Source organism: Salarias fasciatus, chromosome 1 (genome assembly GCF_902148845.1).
Source record: "Salarias fasciatus chromosome 1, fSalaFa1.1, whole genome shotgun sequence".
NCBI lineage: Eukaryota > Metazoa > Chordata > Actinopteri > Blenniiformes > Blenniidae > Salarias > Salarias fasciatus.
In genome coordinates this window covers 129,781-137,584 of record NC_043745.1, presented here as the reverse complement: position 1 = coordinate 137,584, position 7,804 = coordinate 129,781, and the positions used below count along the sequence as shown (strand labels likewise).

The window sequence follows — 7,804 nt, the reverse complement described above, 5'->3', positions numbered from 1 at the left end:
TCCAGCCTCCTCCTCCTCCGTCACCCTCCTCCTCCAGCCTCCTCCTCCGCTCCACTCCTCCTCCTCCATCCTCCTTCTCCTCCATCACCTCCTCCAGCCTCCTCCTCCGCTCCACTCCTCCTCCTCCTCCATCCTCCTTCTCCGCTCCACTCCTTCTCCTCCATCACCTCCTCCAGCCTCCTCCTCCACTCCACTCCTCCATCACCTCCTCCAGCCTCCTCCTCTGCTCCACTCCTCCTCCTCCATCACCTCCTCCAGCCTCCTCCTCCTCCATCACCTCCTCCAGCCTCCACTCCTCCTCCTCCTCCATCACCTCCTCCAGCCTCCTCCTCCGCTCCACTCCTCCTCCTCCATCACCTCCTCCAGCCTCCTCCTCTGCTCCACTCCTCCTCCTCCATCACCTCCTCCAGCCTCCTCCTCTGCTCCCACTCCTCCTCCTCCATCACCTCCTCCAGCCTCCTCCTCCGCTCCACTCCTCCTCCTCCATCACCTCCTCCAGCCTCCTCCTCCGCTCCACTCCTCCTCCTCCATCACCTCCTCCAGCCTCCTCCTCTGCTCCACTCCTCCTCCTCCATCACCTCCTCCAGCCTCCTCCTCCTCCATCACCTCCTCCAGCCTCCACTCCTCCTCCTCCATCACCTCCTCCAGCCTCCTCCTCCGCTCCACTCCTTCTCCGTCACCTCCTCCAGCAGCGTCCCCCTCAGGACAGGTCCTCCTCAGGTGTCCCTCCTGGCGTTTTTCCAACGTTTTGAATCACCCTGCCAGTCAGTATTAGACAGTGTGGCTCCTCTTAAACTGAGACGACCAAAACCTAAAACAGCCTTGGCTAAATGAGTCCACTGGTGCCATCAGACGTGAGTGCAGGAGAGCTGAGCGCAGGTGGAAAAAGGATAGGCTGGAATGGTCTCTTGAAATTTTACAGAAATGTCTGCAAAGGTATCAGAAATGTGTAAAAGCAGCTAAAGCTAAATATTTTGCTGATATTGTGACAGCCAATAGGCAAAATCCACAAGTTCTTTTTAATATGGTGAACAGAGCTCTGAACGTTCCTTAGTCGGATGGCCTGGAAGCCTCACCTGAGGTCTGTGAGAATTTCCTGAACTTTTTTTGTGAATCAGATGGTGTCTGCTCGGCCCTTCTCAGCCCTCCAGCTGTCAGCTCACCTGCTTCTGCCTCTTGTTCAGCTCTGCTCCATAAGTTTGAGCCAGTAACACTCTCTTGCTTAGAAAAAGTGGTTCGTGAAATGAAGCCTGCTGGTTCCCCAAATGATCCTACTCCTCCACGTCTGTTCAAAGAAGTGTTTCCTTCTATTGCAACTTTTGTTTTACATTATGTTAATGGAAGCTTGGCAAGTGGAGTGGTCAACAAAAGTTTGAAACATGCTGTTGTTCAGCCATTGTCAAAAAGTCTGGCCTTGATCCTAAAGATCCTGCAAACTCGCGTTCGATGTCCAAACTTCCATTTCTGTCTAAAATCTTGGAAAAATGTGTTTTTAATCAGTTGAAAGCTTTTTTAGATGAGCAACAGATCCCAGAGATTTTTCAGTCGGGTTTTAAAAATTTCCACAGTACTGAGACAGCTCTGCTGAGAGTTTTTAATGACATTTTTATGTTTGCTGACTCCGGACACATGGTTCCTTTAGTTTTATTGGACTTGACTGCAGCGTTCGATACAGTGGATCATGAAATCCTCCTGTCCCGCCTTGAAAATCTGGTTGGGATTCAGGGACCTGCTTTAGAGTGGTTTCGCTCCTACTTGAAAGACAGAAGTTTTTGCATCAAAATTGGTGATTTTGTGTCCTCCTCAGCTCCTCTGCCGTGCGGCGTGCCACAAGGGTCCATCCATGGGCCAGAGTCCTGCACTGGGTCGGGTACCCGCAAAAACAGCTGATTTGCGGGTGGTTTTTAAAAGCTTGAAAGCTCCCAGAAGCCAAGCCTCAGTCCACACAGCTCCCTGAGCTGCAGGAGGGCTGGAAGCTCCTGGAACAGGTGAGAAAAAGTCTCAAAAACTCACTTTGTCTGGTCAGACTCTCACAGCCACTCTGCAGCCTCTCCAACACCTCCCACTCCCAGCATGCACCGAGAGAGAGGCTACACGTCTATAGAGTGAGAGACTACACCTATTTATCCAACTGAGAATAATAATCACACACACGAGGAAACCAGTCCATACAAACACATTGTTACTCTTATTTCTTCTTAACAAAAAACATTTATTGTAAAAAAAAAAAAAAAAAAGATGTCGACACAGGGAGGACCGGAGCTGAGAGGCGTTAGTTGCAGTGTGACACACACTCTTCAGGCGGACGGCCAGACTGAGCAGGCTGCAGGGCGGAGGCCCAGGCCTCGTCTGACGGAGGCTCTGGAAAGATCCAGCCTCCAGGAACCGTGGAGCCGTTGGGATGATCTGAAGCAACCAGGAAAACATCCCACTCCTTCCTGAAAGTCAGCCCAGAGCACATGTCATGTCACACCAGAAGAGGACTTTCTTCAAGCTGAGACAATGCAGCACTAACATTTTTTCTTATTATGCCCCATGCATTTATCATGTATGCAGGTAACTAGAGGGAGCACTTAGGCATATAGTTAATGTGATGATCTGAAGCTTCGGGCAACATTAAGAATACTACATATAAAGGTGAGAAATGAATGAGGAGGATATGTACGCACACGTAGGATCAATAACCGTGTGCACACGATTGTTGATTTTTCTGAACGTTATGATTTGTTATCTTTGTGACGGGTGTTAACACCCCAACTGGAGATAGTTAAACATGTATTTCTGCACTGCATGCTTGGCCATTGGACTAAAATCCAGAGCTTTGCACTAGCCCAGAAAAGAGTTGGTGCTGTAGAAAATAACGGTGAAGGCCAAGCTTTGTGCTGGACGAGCGGTGCAGACTGCCTCTACACCTGCTGCTCCAGCTGCAGGATGTCTGCAGAGGTCAGTCAGGGGGCGGAGAAGGTCATGGGAGTCTCCCAGACCTCTTCCAGAGCCTCTGCATAAACAGGGACTCCTTTCGCCCCCTCTATAAACTCTTTGAACTGCTGCCTTCAGGGAAACATCAGGCACGTTTACACGGGCCCAAAAATCCTCCTCAGAATGGGATTGTAAGGCAGAGGGGATTGTAAACGTGTCATATCAACACCGCTTCACTTGAAGCAGATTATATTTCAGATCTGAGTTTACAAGGCAGTCTACACCGATCGATGAGCCGCTTGTGCCTCATATAAACAGCGTCTGACAGCGGCGAAGATCGCACAGGCGGATTATTGGTTCTGCCATGCGTTCCCTCGTATGTAGTGATGTGACAGGAAAAAGGAAGCAGGAAAGAAGAAGTAGGAAAGTCTAAAACAAGCACAAGAACTGGATGGTGGTTAAGAAAAACGTTTTAATGAAAACCCTGAGAGGCAGACTGATCAACAGTGAGCTGTTCAAAAGAGCTCGGTGGTAGACTACCAGCCCGGCCGGTGTTCTGGATTAACTGGTTCCCATGGTAACGAGTGACAGATTTCTGTAAACACATGCTGGAAACGGCTCTAAACTGATAAATTTACTGTAACTGTAGAAAAGCGACTACAGGAACCACTACAAGTTTCAGTTGGGTTTTCAACATCTGCTGGTCACAAGCAGGCAGAGCGGAGCCTCGCAGCTGACCGGTGTACTGCACACAACACCGACTCCGCTTCACCCAGAGCCTTCTATATGAGGATTAAATGTGGATCACAAATGCATTTAATAGGATTGTTTTCAATCGGAATGAAAACGAAAGAAAAAAAAAACACCCATGTAAAACTGGGCCATTAAAGCCAGAACCAGAACCAGAACGGTTCACATCTGATTCACGCACTCTGCACTTGAATCCATTTCAGTCGTTGGCATACTGTAATTACTGTGCACTACTGCAACAGACACAAGAACCACCCCACCAATTCTGCCACATACGCCTTGGGATATGTATGCGTGTGTGAGCGGGAGGGTTTTATCAAGTATTGCTTTCCCGGAGAAACTTTTTTCTCATTTTACTGGCACAGCAAAAAAATGACAATTAAAAGTTGAATGGTTGACCTGTTCTGGTTTCAGAGTGAAAGACAAATTGACCAATCCTGGTTTGGTTTTGAGAAGATGAGACAAAATCAAAGATCAGTGGCCTGGTGAAGTCCAAACATGGCAGTGGAGTAGTGAGAGGCTAGAAGGGGATTTCTCCATCTGATCAGAGGACTCATCAGGCTCATGGATAAAGTCAGAACATCATCCAGACTGCAACACAGAGCACTTCTTTAGACAAGACAGTTTCTGAGACGTATCATCAATGTTACCACATTTCCTGTAAAGCCAGAGCTGCTTTTCAAGGACATTATGGAAGTGAAGGGTCAGAAAACGAGGGGAAGTACTTGGAGTAGCTAGAGTTTGGATGGATCTCAAAAAGACCAAGGAATGTTTTTACTATTTACTAGAGAGGTTCTTCAAAAAGAGTCCAGCATAAATTACCTTAATTCAAGTAGTGAATACATGTTTTGTGGCCCGTGTAAATGATGCCTATTTGCTCCAAAGTGTCAGTATAACCAACAATAACATCTGGAACTAGAATGTGGCCCTCAGACAGGCAGACCTCCGCCACAGCTCCAATCAGTCACCAACAACCAGAAGAACACCAGATATAATCACACAGTGATCAGGGTGTGATCGGAGCGGAGCGCTGTGGCGTGCGGTGCCTCTGTCTGTCGCCCTCTCTGTGTGTGTGTGTGTGTGTGTGTGTGTGTGTGTGTGTGTATCTGAAAAGGAAAACCGAAAAGCAACATAATTTGTTATTTTATGTCATTTTAATTTGAAAATTGACCGGATTCTCTCGTATTTTCCATTCTCGACTTCCTGTGTGGTGCGATCTGCTCTGTCCAGCTTTACAGCTGGCGGTGCACGGCGCGCGGCTCGCCGAGAAAATAGAGCGGAGCGGAGCGCCGCGGTCCACGGCGCGAGCCGCTACGCCTCCTGTATGAACCGTCAGAGAGGTGAACAGGGGCGCCGATCTGACAGTCGGTGCGCAGCGTGTCCTGTGTCAACCAGGTGTTTGTCCCCCCTGTCGGCGGGCCTGCCCAACCATGTGAAAGACTCCCTATCTGTCAATGATAAAGAATCCTTTAAAAACTTCCTGGATCCAGACAGTGATCTGGATCTTCACCAAAACTTAATGGATTCTAAGTTAGCCCAGGACCCTCCTTTCCACAGAGTTTACTTGCAATCCGTCCATTACTTTTTTCCAGGATCTTGCTAACAAACCAACCAACAAACCAACAAACCGACATGATTACATAACCTCCTGGCGGAGGTAATAAAATTTTACTTTAATGATGTTCAGCAATTGTTTTGAATTAATGTGTGTGTGCGCACACGCACGTGTGTACAAACCTGATTTGTATAAGAGCATGCAGAGAGTGCTGGGCCTGCGTGTGGTACTCGGTGAAAGGCTGCAGTATGAGGTCCGCAGGATGCTCCTCTGTGTATGACACAAATCACACACACACACACACACACACACACACACACACACACACACACACACACACACACACACACACACACACACACACACACACACACACCTTTAAAATTGCCATTGAACAGCTTGTCGTCCACAGCTGTGTGCGATGATCAGGGCGTTACCTCCGAACAGGATGCACTGAGCAGAGCGTCTCCTCTGGAGCTGCTGCTCCGTCTCCTTTCTGACTCGTCTGTCTCGCTCTCTTTGCCGCTCTCCCTCCTGCTCTCCTTCCAGCATCACCATCAGAGCCTTCTCCTCTGCAGAGTACAGCACCGCCCGCCTCTTCATGGTGCTCTTCAGCTCCTCCAGTCGGATGCTGAACTGTCCGTCACACTGCTGCTCCGTGCTGATCCCTGCACACGAGGCATGCTTTGTCAACATGAACTGAACTATTTCAACACATTTTTACATACACATTTTAGAGTTGTATGAAGTGGGTATAACCTCTCCGAAACGCCGCCTCCTTCCTCAAGCTGCGGAGCTTCTGTAGCGATCTTAGCACATCCTGCATTCTCTTCAGATCCGCCTGCTTCTTCCTCACTTCACACAGGACGGCGTCAGCAGCCAGCTTCAGCTCTTTCTCCTGGTACACAACATCACACACACACATTATGTAGGAGAAACAAATTCATCTTTAACAGCCTCCACAGATGCAGTGTGGCCTGAATTGTACAGAACTCAAGGTGCATCATTTATTAAGGACTGGAAGTCAGCTGATTGTGAACACTCAGATTACTTCACAGCATGGTGAACAAAATACAATCGTGTTTTTCTTTTTTGGTGAAATATTTAACTCCGGAAGGAGTACGTTTACAAACTGATCCGAGAAGTAGACATTGAACATGTATGCTCCAGCCAGCCAACAGTTGGAACACACCACCTCTTTCAGTATGATCAGTGTTTAGTCTGTATTTGCATGTCTATATTTACATTACAGTGCATTCTCACTCAAGGCATCAAAATGATGAAGTCATATGCATAATTTTGTAGTAAACAGAAGTGAGAAATTACAGTCCAGCACTGCGGAACAAGGTCAGGACACCAAGTGAAGAATAAATATGATCTTTTTTTCATTTTCACAAATATAATAAAGGTTCTAGAAATTCAGTGTTGGCTGTTTGCCAAGGTGTTTATCTCAATTAAAATGTTAAACGTGGTTCTACATCAATACATAGAGCAGAGAGCGGATAAAAGGCCGGTCCACATGTGAAGTGACTTTCCCTGAACTTCCCCTTCAGCCTCGTGTCCGCTGCGCTGGAACAAGCTTCACATTCCACATAGAGCACCTGCGGTTGCTGGAGGGCTCCCGGCGGTGGCAGGCTTCACTCTCACCTTCTTCTTCTCCTCCACCTCGTGGATTCTCTTCATCCTCCACGCACTGATGGCGGCCTCCCTCTCCGAGCGGCGCTCCTCCGCCTGCCTCCGCCGCAGGAGGCGCTGCGTGCGGGCTCTGAGGCGCAGCGTCCTCCTCCGACCCGCGGCGCCCGCCGAGGCCCGCAGGCCCGGAGCGCGGTCCCGCAGCTGCCTCAGGAGAAGGACCGCCAGGCCGGACGCCTCGTCCCGCTGTCCGCCGCTGGGCGGACGGCGCTTCAGCGTGTCGCAGCACCCGTCCAGCTGGCGGACGAGGCGGGCTGTTTGGTGCAGGGCCTCCCGGAAGGCGGGGATGGATCTGTGGGGTCTCCGTCGTGAGCTGTGGGGCGGCCGGCTCCGGGAAAACCGCCGAAGCCACCGGGTGTCCTGCAGCCTCTGCGCAGCCCTCTCGTCCTCTGTGTCTCCCGGGGGCCGGTCTCCCAGCTGGAGCCACGCATCGCTCACTGATCCGGGGCCGTAGCTCGCAGGACCGGAGGAGAACGGGCCGGAGAAAGCCTGGAGTGCGCCCGCGCTGCAGTACGGGTTTCCTGAGAAGGGTCCCGGAGCAGAGGCGTACGGAACGGAGTGGCTGAAAGCGTAGGGGGCGCCCCGCGGGCCGGGTCCGCCCGCAGACTGTGCGGGGTGTCCGAAGGCTTGATCGTCATAAACAGCGGGAGGCCAAAGATAAGCGGTGTGGTCAGGAGGAGGACCGGGTGTGTAACCGGCATCCATGCCCGACTAGCAGCGCCTCTTCTTCTTCTTCTTCTTCTTCGTCCTCTTCTTCTTCTTCTTCGTCCTCTTCTTCTTCTTCGGCGAGTGGCGCCCTCTTCTGCTCTGAAGTGTGATCCAAAGTGAGTGCACTTCCTTTTCCTCCGGCTGGATTGAAGCTTTCACGTCTTTCAACCCTTTAAAATA

At 50.2% G+C, this 7,804-nt stretch overlaps 1 protein-coding gene across 4 annotated transcripts; it reads right to left on the bottom strand.

The window, feature by feature from the left end:
• Window positions 1-1,655: 1,655 nt before the first annotated feature.
• pdcd7 (programmed cell death 7) lies at window positions 1,656-7,706 on the bottom strand. 4 transcript variants are annotated; one of them, XM_030093758.1, is made up of 5 exons: window positions 6,872-7,706; window positions 5,984-6,122; window positions 5,662-5,892; window positions 5,407-5,494; window positions 1,656-2,434 (listed from the first exon to the last, which is right to left on the bottom strand). In XM_030093758.1, exons 1-5 carry the CDS (start codon window positions 7,619-7,621, stop codon window positions 2,023-2,025), a joined length of 1,620 nt encoding a protein of 539 aa, XP_029949618.1. In that variant the 5' UTR covers window positions 7,622-7,706; the 3' UTR covers window positions 1,656-2,022. The 4 variants fall into 4 exon arrangements, with proteins under 4 accessions (XP_029949618.1, XP_029949627.1, XP_029949636.1 ...); XM_030093767.1 differs by having other exon boundaries at window positions 2,165-2,438; window positions 6,872-7,698; XM_030093776.1 differs by lacking the exon at window positions 1,656-2,434 and adding an exon at window positions 3,802-4,260 and having other exon boundaries at window positions 6,872-7,700.
• Between the last annotated feature and the right edge of the window lie 98 nt (window positions 7,707-7,804).